At 39.1% G+C, this 20,800-nt stretch overlaps 1 protein-coding gene across 23 annotated transcripts in view; it reads left to right on the top strand.

Moving 5' to 3' along the window:
* Nucleotides 1-20,800, top strand: part of RMDN2 (regulator of microtubule dynamics 2) — a 102,698-nt gene that overhangs the window by 15,543 nt on the left and 66,355 nt on the right. For 13 of the 23 annotated variants that reach the window (XM_017340818.4, XM_089327713.1, XM_017340815.4 and 10 more), the window contains 2 exons: nt 17,123-17,297; nt 17,985-18,087. The exons of 8 other annotated variants lie outside the window; for them this stretch is intronic. In XM_017340818.4, coding sequence (XP_017196307.3) covers nt 17,123-17,297; nt 17,985-18,087 — 278 coding nt within the window. Of the gene's footprint in view, nt 1-3,022; nt 3,107-3,674; nt 4,560-17,122; nt 17,298-17,984; nt 18,088-20,800 lie in introns of those variants that run through there. 2 more of the 23 variants (XM_017340819.4, XM_089327721.1) reach the window with 2 other exon arrangements.

Raw genomic sequence — 20,800 nt, 5'->3', positions numbered from 1 at the left:
CTGTCTATAACTCTACCTGTCAAATAAAAATTTTTTAAAAAATTGATGAGCAAAAGTTAAGATACTTGTTGGACTACCATATCCCACATTGGAGCATTGGAGTGCCTGGGTTCAAACTGGACTCCGCATCTTTTTTTTTTTAAGATTTATTTATTTTGTTTGAAAGGCAGAGTTACAGAGAGAGAGAGCTATCAAGATCTTCCATCCACTAGTTCACTCCCCAAATGGCTGCAGTGGCCAGAGCAAGACTGATCAGAAGCCAGGAGGCAGGAGCTTCTTCCAGGTCTCCCACATGGGTACAGGGGCCTAAGTACTTGGGCCATCCTCCACTGCTTTCCCAGGCACATTAGCAGGGAGCTGGATGGGAAGTGGAGGGGCTGGGACTGGAACCAATTGGACTCCATTTATATTTCCTGCTAATGCATACCCTCGGAGGCAGCAGGTGATGGCTCAAGTACTTGGGTTCCTGCCACCTACACGGGAGACATGGATTGAGTTATAGGTTGCTGACTTCAGCCTGGCCTCGCCCTGGATGAAAGATCTTTCTCTCTCTCTCCCCGCCCTCTTCTCCCCCCATTCAAGTAAATAAAAATATAAAATAACTTGATGAAATATTAAAATTAGGAACCAAATTTTTGTACCAAAGTAAACATTAAATATACACATATGCCCAAACACATCTCCCTCCTTCCCCTCCCTTTCCTGCCTTCCTGGCTTCTTTGCCTGCCTTCTTTCCTTCCAGTGGATTTTCTTGAATGAGGTAGCAAGAGTAGACTGACATCTTGTTATTACTTCCCTTGTGCAGAAATGATTGGCAATGTTGAGATCCAGCCATAAGCTCATCATTTCCTTTGGGGTAGCTCAGTGGGTAGATGCTTCTTTTATAGACCTTTGGTAGGAGTGTTAAACAGCAAAATGGCTCAATGTTGAAAGCAAGAGGTTCTTCAGTAAACATTAGGGCAAACTACTGCTTGGGATGCCTGCATTCCGTATGAGTGTGTGTGTGTTGAGCCCTAGCTTCTCTGTACTTCCTATCCAACTTCCTGTTAATATGCCTAGGAGGCGATGGAAGATGCCTAGGGCTAAGGGTCCTAGCACCGATGTGGGAGATCAGGATGGAGTTTTTGTTTCCTGGCTTTAGCTAGACCAACCTCTCCCTGGCTGTTGTGGCCATTTGGGGAGTGAACCAGTGGATGGAAGATATCTCTGCCTCTGCCTGCCTCTCTTTCATTCTCTGTCTCTCTGTGTGTGTCACTCTGCCTTTCAGACAAACTTTTTAGAAAAAAGCATTGCATATTCAATTCTTGTAACAAAAGAGGTCCTTTTGGAAAGGGTAGTCACAGATCTTACTATGACCTAGGAGCGTTGAAAAAATTTCACAAGGATGGAAAAAAGATTACTGCAGTTAGAGGGTAATCCGCCTTGAGCTTTGTATGCTCCTGCACATCTTCCTAGGTGTGCCAAGAATCTAAGTTCCTGGGCTGGTGTTGTGTTGTACCGGGTTAAGCTACTGTTTCTAATACTGACATCCCATATCAGAGTGCTGGATTGAGCCCTGGCTGGTCCAATTCTGATCCAGCTTCTTGCTAATATGCTTGGGAAAGCAGCAGAATGTGGCCTTAGTACTTGGGACCCTGCACCCATGTGGGAGACCCAGATGGGATTCTGAGCTCCTGACGTACACCTGACCAGCCCCAGCCATTACAGCCATTTGGGGAGTAAACCAGCAAATGGAGGATCTCATTCTCTCTGTGTCTCCCTCTCTCTGTCACTCTGCCTTTCAAGTAAATAAAAAAAAAAAAACTGCTTAATATCCTTGTTCATTCTGTCTGGGTCATTTTTCATGACTGTAACAAGAAACCTTGAGTAAGGAGGTCCTTGCTCGAGTACCAAGAACAGGTTTAGCAGATTTGCTTTCTGCTTGCAATGGAAGTGATGGATCCCCTGTAACACATTCCAGTTGGGAGACAAATGTCTCTGGACCTTCAGCATTGCCTCTGTGGGTAATGTGGGGCCCAGGACAACCAATGTGAATATCCTGGCCATCATACTGCTCACCATGCCACGAGTAGTACTCATGTTAGACTTCTTTTGGATCCAGGAAGTTCGTGTTTTCTGTCAGTATCCACGAAGAATAAGAGATTAATTTGTTAGCTTTAGTGTAAAATCAAATCACAGATAAGACTACTGTATATTGAGAATTAGAGAACTTTATTCCTCTTCAAAGGAGTTTATTCAAGGGTTTCCAAGAATCAGGTGTTAGGAAGAGAACAAAGACCAGAGGTGTTACTGTTGTGTAGGATAAGGATATTAAGCAATAAATAAAAGCATTTGAGGGTGTATTTTATGTCTAAGTGGCTATACATATACACCCATTATGGAGACAGTACTCTATGTCAGGTTGGAAAAGGAAAGAATAGTGGTGTTTCTTTTCTAATAACTGTTCACCTCACCTTTAAGTGAGTTTAAGTTATTCCAAGTTGTAATGAACAGTGGCATTAGCAGGTTTTCATAATCTGTGCATGTGGCCTTAACAATCAGGTGGCACACTTTATTGTCAAGGTGGACGAAGCTTGTTTCATTCTGAGAGTGACATTTGCAACGTTTAAGCTGTTTTAGCCATCTTAATATAGTTTCGTACCAAAGTTTATACCGTCACTTTTGCATGTCACTGGAGAGTATAAAAACCTGGGGTGGGGAGGAAATGTTCCAGTGAAAGAAGAATGGATTAGTAGGCCAAGCTTGTGGCAGGCAGCTCTAAGCCAATGATTATGTAGAGACCATCTAGGTTATCACCCTCATCCAGCAGTATTCCCACCCTTTGATTTGTTGGATGACTCCTTGAGCATAATGAAGCCTCAAGAATTGCAGCTTTTCAGAACAGTGAGCCACAGAACAGTTTTATACTAAAGCTGATGTCATTAGATTCTAGAGCTTGCTGTCATCACATTCTGCGTTATTGCCATGTTAATTCCACGTGCAACTCAAGTATTCAGTCTTCTGACCTGTTCCACCTACACAGGGCATTTTACGGCTTAAGGATGATGGCCTAGAAGGGAAGGGAAGACTTAATTTGGATTAAATTCAATATGGGAAAATGCCTAAGGTAAGCATTTAAAAAACACTTCTTCATGTGTTTTGTATGCTAAAGGATGCTGACAATATTCACAAACCAAGCTTTAGTGCTTCCCTTAGCTTCCCACAGAACTGGATGTCTGCAATGTTTGTATAGTTGAAGCATTCTCTGCCCCATCCATGGTTAGTATTTTATAATGTAACCAGTGAACAGGGCATAAGTTTATTCTGCCTAAACCCTTTAAATATGGTAGCTTTATAGTCTCAAACAGATATTTTGGTTTATTATCTTTAAAAACCAAAAGTTACATTTTTCTTTTAGGGAATCCTTTAGTGCTGGAGTCCTTTCATGTACTCCTCTTATCTTCCTGTCTGCTTCTGAGTCTTGCGACTTCTTTCTCCAAGGTCCATAGAGTGGTAAGATACTGGGGGAGAGATGGAGATGATCTTCTAGACTCATGCATTCTTTTGGGTCCACCTGTATGACTGTCACCTTCAGCACCCCTGTTTTCCTTACCTGTTATTGTTCAGGAGGTGTGGCAGGTGTCCACCCTGCTCCCTGTTTTTCTTTTCCTCATTTGACCCTTTTTTCACTCTAGTTGCTGCAATAAGGACCAAAGTACTGCTGACTTCCTGAAGTATGGAGTGTCTTCTAGCTCACAGTCATTTGTCTCTGCTGATTTTAAAACACCTCGTCCTTCTGCAGCGTATAAAGTCAATTCACCCAGAGGAAGTGCACCATTATCTTCTCTATCAAATACATCTACCTGTTCATTTCTCTCTGCAAAAAGACATTCTATATCCAGCAGATTTAAAAAGCGCTACACTTTCCCTAGTTGGCAGCAAAGTAGAGCTAACTTTGAGTCTCAAGAAGATGAAAACGACCTTGATTTTAAACCTTCTTCAGAGCCTTTTGCTGCCTTTCCATCCCGAAGACGTTTCTCTTCCCGCAAACTCAGTGTTGTTTCCTGTTATAAGAGTGCTATTTTTTGGGATCCTCGAGCAAGTGGTCAGGACATGTTTAATCTCAGTGAAATGGAAATCTTTTCTGAAAACCCAAATAATACTGATACTGAAAGACATATAGCTTTCTCCCTTCCTGAATTTAATGGTAAAAATCTTAAGGATTTTGAAACAAGAACTACTTCAGATAATCAGAACACTATTGGTGGAGTCACCTATCAACAAAGTGCAGCATCCTTGAATTTTCCTCCAACAGTTGTTTCGTCTCCCAGTGATATTCAAGAAGATAACCAGTTCAGTAAATATCCAAAAGATTCCCTTTATCCTGGGTCTCAAAATCACATCATGAATTATTCTCCAGCTATGATTGAATAGCACCCCTTCTCACCAGTGTAACACCCCTTACCCTCCATAACGTTGGTTTTTTTTTTTCATCTTATAAAAATCCTAGTATCTTTATCCCATCTCTAGATGAAGGTATCACAGGTCTCTTTGAAGATGAAGACAAACCTTTCCCTTGTGAAATTCCTACGATAAAGTCACCCCAGACTTTACCCTGTCTTGGAAGTGCAGCTCATTCAGACGCTTTCTACCAGTCACACTTCATGTTCTGTAGTAATTGACACTCACTAGTCATAGAAGTCCCCTCTCCTCTCTAAACTCCACTGCATTTTCTGGGAAAGATTCTTACCTTGCAGTCTAAATTTAACTTTAATCGCTGTGAAAATTATGAAAATGAAAGGTAGTATTGACATTACTGGAAAATGAAGTAAAAAATGATTTCATTTGGTCAGCTTTTTTTTTTCAAATTTGCTAATTTGCTGCTTAGACATTGGCTGGTCCCAAATTTCTGAGTGATTATTGTAATACTACTGTTTTATAGTACAACCAAGCTTTAATGTATACATTTTCCAAACGTAACACATTGTTTGAGAGTTGTTTTATCCTACTCTATTTACTAGAAAACTGTGCCTTCATACTCTGTAGAGCTATATTGATCAGTTCACATGCCAGACATCCCACTGTTGGATGCTTTTATTACCTTACGAATAAAATTATAGGGGCTAGCATAGTGGTGCAGTAGGTTAAGATACTGCCTGCCATGCTGGCATCCCATATCTAAGCTCCAGTTTGAGTCTCAGCTTCTCCATTTCCCATCCAGCTTCCTGCTAATGTGCTAGAGAAGTCAGTGGAAGGTGGCCCAGATGCTTGGGCCCTTGCCACACATGTGGGAGACTGGGTGGAGTTCTAGGCTGCTGGCTTTGGTCTGGCTTAGCCCTGGCTGTTATGGCCATTTGGGGAATGAATGAGTAGATAAAAGATTGATCTCTCTGATCTCTCCCCCCCCCCCCCCTTCCCTCCCCTCATGATTCTCATCTGTTTTTTTTTTTTTTTTGGTTTGGTTTTTGTTTTTTTTTTTTTTACAGGCAGAATTAGAGACAGGAAGGTCTTCCTTTTCCGTTGGTTCATCCCCCAAATGGCTGCTATGGCCAGCGCACTGCACCGATCCAAAGTCAGGAGCCAGGTGCTTCCTCCTGGTCTCCCATGCGGTGCAGGGCCCAAGCACTTGGGCCATCCTCCACTGCCTTCCCAGGCTATAGCAGAGAGCTGGACTGGAAGAGGAACAATAGGGACAAAATCCCAGGGTGCCAGCACCGCAGGTGGAGGATTAGCCAAGTGAGCCGGCCAATTCTCATCTCTTGATCATTCTACCTTTCAAATAAATAAATCTTTTAAAAATTAACCAAATTATAAGTTAAAAATGTATAGTTGAAATATGTAAAATATTTAGAAACCAAATATTTTAAGTAAATAATTTTGGTACACATTTATGTATGCCTAAGTCTAAGAATTCAGAGAACCCTGCAATCAGAGATAGAAGTGTGCATAAGTCTACAATATTTTATTTTATTGTTTAAAATTTTATTTTTTTATTTGAAAGGCAGAGCCCTGCCCCCCGCCTCCCCTAGACACACACATACACAGAGTGGGGGGGGGGGGGAGAGAGCACTTGCAACCACTGTTTTACTCCCTAAGTGGCCACGACATTCAAGTCAGGACCACTCCTAAGCCAGAAGCCTAGAACTCCATCTTGGTCTCCCACATGGGTGATAGGGACCCAAGTAATTGGGTCATCTTCTGCTGCCCTCCCAGGCCCTTTAGCAGGAAGCAGGACTCAAATTGACTCTAATATGGGATGCTAGCATCACAAGCAGACGCTTAATCCACTCATCACAAGACCAGCCTGTCCCAAATTTTGTTTTTAATAGTCAATGTTTTTCAGATTTTGTTTCTATTAAATTAAATAAGGCTTATAAATATATTCATCAGCATAACTGAGTGGAAGATGTATACAGGCAGTTAAAAACACTCAGAATATAGTTGGACTTAGTAGGAAAAAGGAATTTGCATTATTTTCAAGTATTTATTATAATAAAATGGCCCCAAATCTAAATCATTTGGCTAAGATGCTATTTCACTTTTTTGGTTTTCTCTTAGCATGTCTCTTTAAAAAATTATTATAGATTTGAAGTTTGTAGTTGTGATGAAATACATAAAACATAAATTTACCATCTTAACCATTTTTAAGTATGTAGTTCAGAGATATTGAGTACACTCACATTGTCAGGGGACCATCATCTCCACCCATCTACATAACTTTTTTCATTTTACAAAACTGAAACTCTGTACCCCGTCTCTGTCAGCCATCATTCTGCTTTCCGTCAATGATTTCAACTACTCTCAGTACATCATATCAGAAGGGAGCCTCAAAAAATTCATGGAGAAATTAAGGCATAAGTTTATTGTGGTGCAAAAGATTTTTGAAATCCAGGCTTATTGCATTTTTCCATGAACTTTTTGAAAACCCTTCATGTAAGTAGAATCCTCTAGTAATTGTCTTTGTAACTGGCGTATTTACTAAGCATAATATCCTCAAGCTTTATTCATGTTGTAGCATGTGTCAGAATGTACTTCTTCTTTTTTTTTTTTTTTTTTACAGGCAGAGTTAGGCAGTGAGAGAGATCGAGAGACAGAGAGAAAGGTCTTCCTTCCGTTGATTCACTTCCCAAATGGCTGCTACGGCCAGCGTACTGCGCCGATCCAAAGCCAGGGGCCAGGTGCTTCCTCCTGGTCTCCCATGCGGGTGCAGGACCCAAGCACTTGGGCCATCCTCCACTGCCCTCCTGGGCTGCAGTAGAGAGCTGGACTGGAAGAGGAACAATCGGGACAGAATCCAGCGCCCCAACCGGGACTAGAACCCGGTGTGCCGGCGCCACAGGTGGAGGATTAGCCAAGAGAGCCGCAGCGCCAGCAAGAATGTACTTCTTTTTAAAAGCTCAATAATAATCATATGTATATATCACATTTTACTTATCTGTTCATCCATCAATGGGTGATTTTGGTTGATTCTATGTTTGAAATATTATGAATAACTCTGCTATAAAGATAGTTGTACAAATGCCTCTTTGAGACTGTGCTTTCAATTCTTAAGAGTATACACCCAAAAGTAGGATTGCTAGATCATATGGTAGTTCTATTTTTCATTTTTGAGTACTTGACCTACTGGTTTCCACAGTGGCTGCACCATTTTACAGTTCTACCAAGAGTGTACAAGGATTCTAATTTTCTCACTACCTTGACAACACTTGGCATTTTGGTTTGTTATAGTGGTCATCTTACTGGCTGTCAGGTTATATCTTACTGTGGTTTTCATGTACACATTCCTGTTGATTATTGATATTAAGCATATTTTCATGTTATAATTGACTCTGTATATCTTCTTTGGAGAAATGTTCATTCAAGTCTTTTGCTCATTGAATTTTTTATTTTATTTTATTTTATTTATTTATTTATTTTGGTTATTTGAAAGGTAGAGAGACAGGGATTTCTCACTTGATGGTTCACTCCCCAAATGGCTACAACAGGCAGGCCTGGGCAGTGTCAAAGCTGAAAGCCTGGAACTCAGTCCAGTCCTCCACATGGGTGGTACAGACTCAACTACTTGAACTATCCTCTGCCACTTCTCACAGTGCCCATTAGCAGGAAGCTGGAATTAAGAACAGAGCTGAGACTCAAACCCAGGCACTCCAATATTGGATGTGGGTATCCCAAGCTGCATCTTAAATTCTACACCAAACACTCATCTTCTGTTAAAATCAAAGTTGGTTTTTTCAGTTTTAGGTTTAAAATTTGTATTCATTTTAAAGGCAGACAGATCTTCTATCTGCTGGTTTTCTCTCCAAATGCCTGCAACAGCTTGGGTTGGGCAGACCAAAGCCAGGAATCTGGGACTCAGTCTGTGTCATACATGTGTGTCAGGGACACAAGTACTTGAACCATCATCTTCTGCCTCCCAGGACGCACATTAGCAGGAAGCTGGAATTGGAAACAAAGCTGGGACTTGAACCCACAATCTGGTATAGGAGGCATGCATTCCAAGCAATATCTTGAACACTGTGCCAAATACCCAGTATGGGTTTGATGTTGCTGAGCTGTAGAATTCTTTATGTATTCTGAACATTATTACTTATCAGAAGTAAAATTATTTCCTCCTAATATGTGAGTAGCCTTTTTACTGTTTCAGTTGTATCCTTTGAGGTGCAGCAGTTTTAGATTTTAATACAGTCCAATTTATTTTTTATTGCTTGTGCTTTTGATGTCAAATCCAAGAAACAACTGCTAAGTCTATTGCCATGAAGTCTTTTTCCCTATATTTTTTCCTAAGAGTTTTATAGTTTTAGCTTTTATATTTCAGTATTTGATGTATTTTGAGTTAATTCAGGAGTATAATATTAAGCAAAAAGCCAACATTTTTTTGGCATGTGGATATTCAATTTTTCCAGCACCATTGGTTGAAGAGACTATTCTTTCTCTGTTAAATGGGCTTGGCACCCTTGTCAAAAGTCTTTTGTCCATATATGTCTGAATTTACTTCTGGACTTTCTATTCTATTGCATTTTCCTATATGTCTGCATGCAAATACCACACCATTTAAATTTCTATAGCTTTTTAATACGGTTTGAAATCAAGAAGTATGAAAACTACAACTTTGTTGTTCTTTTCAAGATTGCTTTTACTATTCAGAGTACCTTGAGATTACAAATTAATTTCAGTATAAATTTTTCTATTTCTACCAAAAATAATGGGGAATTTGAGGGAAGATTGCATTGAATTTGTAGATTATTTTGGGTGGTATTGATATCTTAATGATATAATATCTTCAAACTCATGAACATGGGATGTCTTTCCATTTGTGTTTCTTTAAATTCTTTTGATAATGTTTTATGATCTTCAGTATACAAGGCTTCAACCTTAGTTCATTCCTAAGTATTTTATTTTTAAAATGCTATTATAAATGGAATTGTTTTTTAATTTTTTTAAAGATTTATTTATTTATTTGAAAGTCAGAGTTACTCAGAGAGACGGAGAGGCAGAGAGATTGAGAGAGAGAGAGAGAGAGGTATTCCATCCATTGATTCATTCCCCAATTGGCTGCAATGGCTGGAGCTGCACCAATCCAAAGCCAAGAGCCTGGAGCTTCTTCCTGGTCTCTCACAAAGGTGCAGGAGCCATCTTCCACTGCTTTCCCAGGCCATAGCAGAGAGCTGGATAGGAAGTGGAGCAGCAGAGTCTCAAACTGGCGTCCACATGGGATGCCTGCACTGCAGGCATCAGCCTTACCAGCTATGCCACAGCACCAGCCTCGGTATTTCTTTTTCAGATAACTTATTATCAATGCATAGAAGCACAACTTATTCTTGCATGTTGATTTTAGTATCCTTCAAATTTGTTCGGTTTGTTAAGTCTTAATAGGTTTTTTGTATGGAATCTTAAGAATTTTTTCTGTACACTAAGGTCATATTCTCCATGAAAGGAAGATAATTTTCCTTCTCCCTTTCCTGTTTGGATACCTTTTGGTTCTTCATCTTGCCTAAGTTCTCTGACTAGGACATCTAGTACTATATTGAAGTGTCAAAAAGAGGTACCTTTGCCTTGTTTCTGACCTTAAAGGACAATATTTGAATCTTTCACCATTGAGTTTGATGTTAGCTGTGGCCATCTTATATATGAAATACAGTTGTTCATTGCATTTCTTTTTACTTCTATAAAATTAGTAGTAATGTCCCCCTTTTCATTTCCACAAACGCAAGTTCCACATGCGCTTCAGAATAGTATATATTCTGTTGTCATTAAGTGGCATGATCTGTGTGTGTCTGTTAAGTCCAATGGGTTTACAGATATGTCTGTGTCCTCTATTTTCTTGTTGATTTTCAGCCAGGTGGTTCTGTCAACTATGGGAAATCAGACATTAAAGTGTTTTACTATTATTCATTTGTTGTATATTTCTCCCTTAAATTCTGTCAGTGTTTGGTTCATTTTTTTTAGGAGCTGTAATATTCATTATATGTACACATTGTTTTGTAATGGTCTTCTTTGTCCCTTGTAACAGTTTTTGACTTAAAATCTATTTTGCCTGATAATAGGTTAGCCACCCTCACTTTCTTTTGGTTACTATTTACGTGGAATATATTTTTTCCATTTTTCACTTTCAACATTATTAGTATGTAGAATGAAAGTCTCTTTTAGAAAACATGAAGATTTTGATTTTTTAAAAATCTATCCTTACAATACATACTTTTGGTTTCAAGAATTTAATCCATTTACATTTGAAGTAGCTACTAATGGGAAAGAACTTAGGATTCCCACTTTGTTGTTTTCTGTATACCTTTTTGGTTTTGCCCTCTTTCCCTTACTGCCACTATGTTTGGGTGATTTTTGGTAGTGATGTTTCATTTCCTTCCATATGTATTCTGTAGAAGTTTTCTTTATGGATACCATGGAGATTACAATCCATGTTAAACTGGCAGCAATTTCACTTCAATTGCATACACAAATTCTACTTCTTTACAGCTCCACCACTTGATTTATATTATTGCTGTTCTAAGTTATATCTTTATATGTTGTGTAATCATTAATATAGGTCTATAATTATTTTTGTGTTTTTCTCTTCAAATCTTGTAAAAGAATAAAAAGCGTAACAAAAATTATAATAATTCTAGTTTTTTTTATTTTTCTACTTTTACTGGAGGGTTTTGTATTTTCATGTGGCTTGAGGTTTCAGTCTAAGCTCCTTTTGTTTCAACTTGAAGAACTCCCTGTAGCGTTTCTTGTAGGGCAAACTGAATGGTAATGAACTCCCTCTCAGCTTTTATCAGGAATTGTTTAATTCTTCTTTTGTTTTTGAAGGATAATTTTGCTTTTTATGCAACAGAATTCTCAGTTGATACATTTCTTTTTTCTTTGAGCACATTAAATATATTATCCTGCTGCTCTGGCCTGCAATTCTTCTGCTGAGAAATCCACCAATAACCATTTGAGGATCCATTATATGTGACAAGTTGCTTTTCTGTGGCTGCTTTTGAGTTTCTTTGTCTTTAGCTATCAGTAATTTGAGTCTGATGTGTCACTATGTGATGTCTTTGGGTTTATCCTATTTAGAGTCAACTTCTTCCTTTGTATTTTATTGGCCTTCCTCAGAATTGGGTTTTTGATCATTATTTCTTCACATAAGCCCATGTCCCTTTCTTTTCCTACTGGAATCTCCATAATTTATATATCAATCTGTATCATGGTGTTTCATAGTCCCTTGGGGTCTTTTCACTCTTAATTATTTTCTTTTTAAAATTTTTAAAAATTTTTTGAAGATTTATTTATTTATTTGAAAGGCAGAGTTACAGAGAGAAGGAGAGAGACAGAGACAGAGACAGAGAGATATCTTCCATCTGTTGGTTCACTTCTCAAATGGCCACAATGGCTGGGACTGGACCATACTGAAGCCAAGAGTCAGAGCTTCTTCTAGGTCTCCCACATGGGTGGCAGGGGCCCAAGTACTTGGGCCACCTTTCATTGCTTTCTCAGGCACATTAGCAGGGGGCTGAATTAGCAGCCAGAAATTGAACTGGTAGTCGAATGTGGGATACTGGCCTGGCATTACAGGCAGCAGCTTAACCCACTGAGCCCTGCATCGGCCCATCTTTCTTTTTCCTCTTCAGAATTGATAGATTCAGATGACTTGCCTTCATATTTTCCTGTTTTTTTCTTCCTGTTTGATTATTCTGTTGCTCACTGCGGTGAATTTTTAAATTGTTAGAATTTTCAGCTCCACAATTTATGGCTTTTTAATAATTTGTATTTTTTTGACATTTTCATTTTGTTCATATATTCTGCTCCTGATTTTAAAAATATTCTGTTTTCCTTTACCTCTTTGGGATATTTAAGACTTTTCAAAAAATTGTTATCTATCAAGTCCAAGACCTATGTTTCTTTTGGGTTAATTATGGAAATTGTTTCTTTCAGTGGGGGAATCTCTCCCAGATTGTTTGTATGTATTTTATTTTTGTTGAAAATCGCATATTCTAAACAATAGCCACCTCTTCTAATCTTTGTAGAATGGCTCTATGCAGAAGAGGGCCCTCACTTATTGGAACGATGTGAAGTGTAAGGTCTTAAGTCCTTTCTGAGCATGAATTTTGCCTATGTGTTTGTGTGAATGTGGATTTTCCCTAATTCCCCTATTTCTGTTCCTGCTTTTAAATCTCTTAATTGCCCTAATTGTCTCACCTCTGCCTCTCCTTGGATCCTTAGATATTCTATTCTGTTCCATTTCCTGTAATTGTTGGCCTCTGGTTGCTCATGGATCTGTTGTGCCTCTGTAGCTCTCATGCACTACAGTGCGCATCACGGCTTCCAACCTAATATCCAAACTATGTGTTCATTTCTGTATGAGCTCTGAATCGAGAGAGACAGAAAGCAGTATGCCTCTGTGCAGACCAGAACATGGCATATAAATTCTGCTCATTTAATTTTGACCTGAAACAGGAAACAGAAACTTCCTCTCACCCTAGCCACAACAGGGAAGGCTTGTGGCATGGGTGATCAAAAGCACCGTAACTTTTCCCACCATTTTGACTGTGGCTTTTTCCTAATTGGCATTTGCTTGCTGACTAGTTTCTAGAGCTCCCACAAAGCATTTCCAGGCTACCATTGTCCACTTGGTGCTTCTACGAGAAAATGCGGGCCTATTCTAATGTAACTAAGTTAACTCACCACTGATATATTTCTGTAGCTAAGCTACTTTATTTTCACACTAAATAATGTCTTGCTCTCCTTAAGAGCCACTGTGCCTTTCAGAGATGCTATTGCTACTTATTGAAGCTAGTAGTTGATCATGCAGAATTGAAGAGACAGATAAATGGCAAAGTTTTTATTAAAATTGGTAGCAGAAAATATGGCCAGTAAAGTGCATGAGGGATAAATGTTTATAAGTGAATTTGAATTTTAAGGTGAGCTTCTTTAGACCTTCTAAAATTTCTGTTGGGAAAACTTGATTTGATATCACAAAATCTATGAAATGCCTTTCGCATGGGGAAGATAGATACAAAAATAATCTTTAACCCAAAATTAATAGATATAGTTAAGTTTTGTCACTCATATTTGGATATGCCTTAGTTTTATTTATTGGGTGCTTACTGTAGTTCTTTTAATGAATATGTAATACTTGTACATTTTTATGGAATAGGATGTAATATTTTAACACATGTAAACAGTGCAAAGTGATTAAGTCAAGTAATTACCATTTATATTTCATTATCTTTTTAAAGATTTATTTGTTTATTGGAAAGGCAGAGTGACAGAGACAGAGAAGAGATCTTCCATCTACTGGTTTACTTTCCAAATGCCCTGAACAGCTGGGGCAGTGCTGGACCAAAACCAGGAGCCAGCAACTCCATCCAAGTCTCCCATATGGGTGACAGGGGCCAATTACTTGGGCCATCACATGCTACCTCCAAGGCACATTAGCAGGAAGCTGGCTTTGAAGCACAAAATAGCAGGGACTCAAACCAGTAACCCAACATAGGATCTGGGCGTGCCAGCTGGTGTCTTAACCCCGTGAACCATAATGCTCACCCAAACACTCATCTCAAAATGCAGTTGTTTACTTGTTATTTCAAGTCTTTCCTGTGAGAAGAAGGCCAACTCTGGCTTCTTCTGTTTGACCAGCTCAGTATTCTCTGCCATGTTTTTTAAGTTGGCTTTCAAATTTTCTGAGAAATGCCCAGTTATAAATCTAAAATCCTATCTAAAGTAGGAAAGTCATTTTCCCACATTTGACTGTTCTTAATGTGTGGGAAGAAACTAGCCTACACGTTCTCTTTTGTTTTATTGGCCACTTATGCTCTAGCCATGGTGTGTGTTCTTCAGAATTGTAGTAAGTCTCCATGTACTTAGCCTTCCATATTAATTTTAGAGTGTAGCAAATTCATACAAAAATTCCATTGCAGTTTTGCCTAGAATGACATTAAAAATTTAGATTACTTTGGGGCTATATGCAATTTTTATAAAGATTTACTTATTTATTTATTTACTTGAAAAGAAGTTATAGACATATACATCGGGGAGGGAGGAGGGGTAGGAGGGCAGGGGAGAGAGAGAAAGAAACTCCTATCTATTGCATCATTCCCCAAATGCCTACAACAGCTCAGAGCTTAGCCAGGCTGAAGCCAGGAGTAATGAACTCAACCTAGGTCTCCCAAGTAGGTGACAAGGATTCAACTACTTGACCTATCACTTGCTGCCTCCCAGGAGGGCACATTTAGCAAGAAGCTAGAGTCAGGATTGGAGCTGGGACCCAAACTCAGGTGTTCCAATGTGGATATGGGCATCCAAGCAGCATCTTAACCTTTAGACCAAATGCCTCCTCCTGAGGTTGTTCTGATATTATTATTCCTGCACATGGATACTTTGCCCCATTACTTAGATGCTCTTTAATGTCCTCAGATGATATTTTATAATTTCCTCCAGAAGGTCAGAAAAAACTTTTGTGAAATTTTCCTTTTGGTACTTTATATATTTCTTGCTTTTATAAATGTAATAATTTATAAAATTATTTTCTAGCTTATTTTATAGAGTGTAAGAATACACACACAAAAAGAACATAATTGATTTTTAAGAATTGATAATAACTTTAACCACTTATCTGTAAATTCTTCTAGATTCTCAAATTTTAGTTTTTCGATTTGTGGATTTTTTTTCTTCTATCACTTATGCTTATAATGTGGATTTTTCTTTTGTCACTTATTCTTAGATCAAATCTAAGAAACCATTTTCTAATCCAAAATATTCACTCCTATGTGTGTGTGGTTTTTTTTTTTTTTTTTTTTTTTTTGACAGGCAGAGTGAACAGTGAGAGAGAGAGACACACAGAGAGAAAGGTCTTCCTTTGCCATTGGTTCACCCTCCAATGGCCGCCGCGGCCGACACGCTGCGGCCGGCGCACTGCGCTGATCCGATGGCAGGAGCCAGGTACTTCTCCTGGTCTCCCATGGGGTGCAGGGCCCAAGCACTTGGGCCATCCTCCACTGCATTCCCTGGCCACAGCAGAGATCTGGCCTGGAAGAGGGTCAACCAGGACAGAATCTGGTGCCCTGACCGGGACTAGAACCTGGTGTGCGGGTGCCGCAAGGCGGAGGATTAGCCCAGTGAGCCGTGGCGCTGGCCTCCTATGTTTTCTTCTACAAGTTTTATAGAAGTTTTAGTTCTTATAATTAGGTTTTTAATACATTTTGAGTTCATTTTTTATCTGATGTCAGGTAAGAGTTCCCCTTCACTCTTTTGCATGTGGATATCCATTTGTCCTAGCGCTATTTGTTGAAGAGTATTGTTTTCTCCACTTTTGTCTTGGGACTCTCTTATCAATATAACTAACCACAAATGTAAGAGCTTATTTCTGGAATCTTTTTTTTTTTTTTTAAATGTTTGAGAAGCAGAGAGATTGACTAGTATGACTCCAAGTTCTTTTGGTTTGAGCAACTGGAAGAACAGAGAGCCATTACTAGAGTGTTGTTGAAGAAGTTAGGTAAAAATTAATAGATTCCTTCTTATCAAAGCCTTTGAAAGTTTCAGTGTCTGGAAATAGTTGCAGTCCTCTAAAGAAATTCTTTGTTTGTATCTTTGTTTCTAATGAAAATTACAAGTCATGTGTCTGATTGCTTGGCTGATAGAAAAACAACTCCATTTGTGTTCTTTGTAGGAACTGTGTAGATATCTAAAATATGTGATTCTTTAATTAGCCTCATGCACATCTGTCCATGCTTTTATCTTTCTCTTATGCCTCTAAATTTTTCTCCTTTATGTATGTGTCTTTATATATCACCTTAAAAATCTTTTGAGAACATCAGGGTTTGAATAAATAAATATAAATTGATTGCATTACATGCCACCAAAAAGGAAATGTGTGTGTTTTGGCAGGGTGGGAGGGGGAGGGTTGTATAACTTTTAAAACCTAAGTTAAAATTAAAAATTAGAATATCATCTTGAACTATAGGTAAATATTTATCTATACATGTTGGGTACCTGTTAAGTTCCTACAATTTTGTATCATCCATTCGACAATGTTTGATGAATATTCACTACATACCAGGTGCTATTCTGAGCACTTGATACATCAGATAATGAGCACTACTGTCAGGGACTGTGGATTCTACTGGGGCAGGTGCTGACAAAATACAGCACATATAATAATTAGTAAATTAATATTGTATGTTACAAGATAAAATGTGCTACTGGAAAAAGTTAAGCATGATAACAGAGGTTGGAGAAGAAAGGAGCTGGGGGTTTGCAGTACTAAAGAGTGGTCTTTAGGGCCACATTGAGCAAAGGATGTGCAGCAGAGACTTGAAGGAGGTAAGGAAAGAGCACTGCTTCACAGGGAACAGTAGGCAAAAGTTCTGCAATGGGAGCATGATTGGCAGGTCTTAAGGAATAGCTAGAACACCTATGTAGAGCTGAGTGAGTGACAAAGGTTGTAGGAATGCAGTCAGAGAGGTATTGGGGTTGGGAGACAAATTGCATAGGGTCTTATGGACTGTTTGTAGGACGTGAGCTCGTCTCTGAGTTAGAGAGGATGCCATTACAGAGTTCCAGGTATAAGAATGGCGTCATTTGGCTTGCATTTTGCGAGAATCACTCTGGCTACTATACATAATTTTATCGGAGAGGTTAATGATTATTTCTGCAATTTTAGGTATATTACAGCTAACACTGACACAGAAGAACCAAGTTTTCCTGTCTCTAAGGCACTTAACACACATGTAGAGGAATTAAGTTTAGATGTCCTTCTTCAGAAGGTAGATCATTTACGTATGAATGAGTCTGACAAGCAGGAGAGTTTTGAACTACTTTGTGACCACAAAGAAAAGGTAAGAAATACGTTACGACATATTAATATAACCTTATGAGGGGTCATGCTTATGAGGGTCTTCAAAAAGTTGGTAGAAATGTAAATCATGAAAAAACTTGATTTTTGTACCAACATACTTCTCTCTTAATTCTGTTTTTCCACAAACTTGTTGAAATACCCTCATATTGATTCATTTTAAGATCTAGCTTTCTTTTTAAAAATTTAGTTATTTGTAAGGCAAGGCAACAGAGGGGAAGAGACAAAGAGCGGAGGACTCTTGCTTCTACTGGTTCACTCCCCAAAAGGCTACAACAGCCAGGGCTGGGCCAGGCCAAAGCCAAGAGCCAATAATGCTGTTCTGGCCTCCCACATGAGTTGCAAGAGTCCCAGTATTTGAGCCAACTTTTACTGCCTTCCCATGTGCATTAGCATGAATCTGGATCAAAACTGGAGCAGCCAGGATTTAAACTAGCACTTCATTGCAAGTGGCAACTTCACCCACTGTCACACAAGGCCAGCTCCTAGGACACATTTCTTAGGGTGGATATTTGTATTTGAAATGTTATATACATAAATATGCGTAGGCATATATTCAATCATCCATAAATGTCAGTGTATCTCCCTAAGTTTTAATATATTGCAGTGGGCAGTGGTTATGGTCTGGACAAGTTACCCAATTAACGCATGTGCAATTATATCTTTTCAGTTTAAGGATGAAGTAGAGTTTATGTGGCGATTTGCTCGTGGTTATGGAGATATGTATGAGATGTCTACAAATACACAAGAAAAGAAACATTATGCCAATATTGGTAAGCTTTGTGTAATCATCTATAATCAGCCAATAGTGGGTTTTAATTACAGCTAAATTATTTTAGCTGCAACCAGTGGGTTTAATTTATTTCGGTATATCCCAGTAACAAAAACATACATATAGTCTCAGAAAAACAAAAGTATATTTAGGACAAAAGTATGCATGTTAGAATAGGCAACTGAAATTTCATCTCAAAGTTTATAAAATCACAGAAGATAGGTCATTAAGTGGCAGTGTTTCAAAACCAAAATTAGGCAAAGGACAGTTGTTTCCAGCAAAAGCTACTACAATTATAACACACTTTGCTCTCTATAACATAGAACTCTAAGTACCACAAAGAAACAAATAACTTCTCAGACTTTAGTTAATGTTGTTTTATCAAAATCTGCTTTAAGAAAATAAATGAACCTTGAGTTGCAATTATTTCAGCTGAATGAGGAGTACATGTTGATTCATTGTACTATCATCCATAATTTTGGCATATTTTTGACATTTTGTTAAAAATAACAACAAAAGCAGCCAGAATTTCTAATTGCTATTGTTCATATCACCTTGACTCTTAACAGATATCAAATTCTTTCTTGCAAAAACCTGTCACCGTCATTTCTCTGAGCTTCAGCATAGTAATTTGACATCAATATAACTGCAATCCTTTTATTTCAAAGTCTTCTCTGACACGCTTTTCTTCTGTGAGATAGCATGGTGAAGAAACAGAAAAAAAAAAAATCTTCTCCCACTCTAGTTATCTGTCATTTTGATTTCTAAGAAAGTGGTTTTCCTGACCTCTTTACACTCAGCCAAGTGTTTCTTCCCTGGGGGTCGCTGTGCTGCATGACCTCTGCATGTTAATTCTCCCCAGTGGGAGGAGGACGAGAAGACCTCCCATCCCCTTCTTGTTTGTTAAATATCCATCATCGGCTTAATATGGCAGTTTTTCTGTCTCAATTGTTTTTGGGTCATATGCAAAGTGGAATTCTAGAATTTTCTTAGCTTCAAGAAAAATGAAAAGTTAATCAAAAAGAACAAATAGATTTATTTTTGTATCTACTAAGAAAATCAAAGCCTATCTATGGAAACTGTTTCAGCATGCATTAATATTAATTTGTTTCTTTCTTAAGTACCTGCCCTTCCCTGGGCATTATGTCAGGGGGTTGGAATGGGATAGCACAACAGACATATTTCTCAGACAGCAGTGGAGCTTGTGGGAGAGAAAATCTTAATACCTGTCAATAATATTAATGAGCCTTTGTTATATGGGAAAGGGATGTATAAAGGAAAGGAAGCTATGATGCAAGGAAGTCTCTTATGCAAGAAACAGCTTCCTATAGGTGAAATTCACTTTGGATCTCTATTTTAAAGTGGAATAGAGAGGTTTTCAAGATGGCAGAATAGGGAGGAAGCTTACTGCTCTAGTCTAGGGGAAGATAGTTTAAAAAAGTGGAAAGAGTACAACCCCTAGAAGAGTTAGGGAGAAAATGGCAGAGAAAACTCCACACAAATTAGAAGGACACTGTGGACCTATGTGGAGGGTGTGCACACGCACAACTCAGGACTCTAGCAGCTGAGAGCCTCAGCACCAGCTTTGGAGAGTGAGGTGAGATCAGACTGCAGCAGCCTAAGCCACTGGCGATACAGCTGTGGGAAGAGCCTAGCAGGAGCCTGGCTTGGAGCCCAGTGAGGGACAGTGTTCCTGCCAACCTAGAGGAAAAAAAGGGAGACATGTTTATCTCTCACTGACCACCCAGCACTGGCACCTTCTAGCCAAGAGAGGGAAGGCACCATTTTAGACATGTAAAAGTTGTGCCAGTTTGTGTCTGGGTACCCAGCAACCAGCTAAGAGGAGACACCTGGATCTGACTGGGAAAACTGACAGGGGGCTGGGTGCTCATGACTATGGGAGGTTTTGCTGAGGCTGAAAACACTGTGGCTGCGTGGGAGGGTGCAAGATGTGGCTGGGTCTTTGGGCAGTCACTGTGGGTGGCTCCACATGCTTAGGGCCCCATGATTCCCTGGTAAGAGTCATTGCTGCAGAATCCATGCTCATACCAAGGATGCTCCCAAAAGAACACAGCAACACTTCAGTACTAGAATGTGAAGATGAAGAGATTAAAGAAATGCTAGAAATGGTGGGGCCGGCGCTGTGGCACAGCGGGTTAATGCCCTGGCCTGAAGCACCAGCATCCCATATGGGCGCTGGTTTTAGTCCCGGCTGTTCCACTTTTTATCCAGCTCTCTGCTATGGCCTGGGAAAGCAGTAGAAGATGGCCCAAGCCCATGGGCCCTTGCACCCGTGTGGGAGATCCGGAAGAAGCTCCTGGCTCCTGGCTTCGGATCGGTGCAGCTCCCGCCGTTGTGGCCATCTGGAGAGTGAACCAGTGGATGGAAGACCTCTCTCTCTCTGCCTCTCCTCTCTCTGTGTAACTCTGAGTTTCAAATAAATAAAGTAAATCTTAAAAAAATAGAAATGCTAGAAATGGAATTCAAAAAATTGATTGTAGGATTACTTAGAAGTAATCAGAAGCAAATTCACAAACTAAAGAAGTCCATACATGACATGAATGAAAATTTTACCTTGAAATTGAGATTTTAAAGAGAAATAAAAATGAAATATTGGAAATGAAGAATTCAATAGAACAAATAAAAAAATGTGGTGGAAAGCCTTAACAACACACTCAGTGAGTTAGAAGAAAGAAAGAACATCAGAGTTAGAA

Source organism: Oryctolagus cuniculus, chromosome 2 (assembly GCF_051225735.1).
Source record: "Oryctolagus cuniculus isolate XC-2025 breed Fujian yellow rabbit chromosome 2, ASM5122573v1, whole genome shotgun sequence".
Lineage (NCBI taxonomy): Eukaryota > Metazoa > Chordata > Mammalia > Lagomorpha > Leporidae > Oryctolagus > Oryctolagus cuniculus.
Note: the sequence above shows the minus strand (reverse complement) of the source record. Positions and strands in the feature narration are given on the sequence as shown.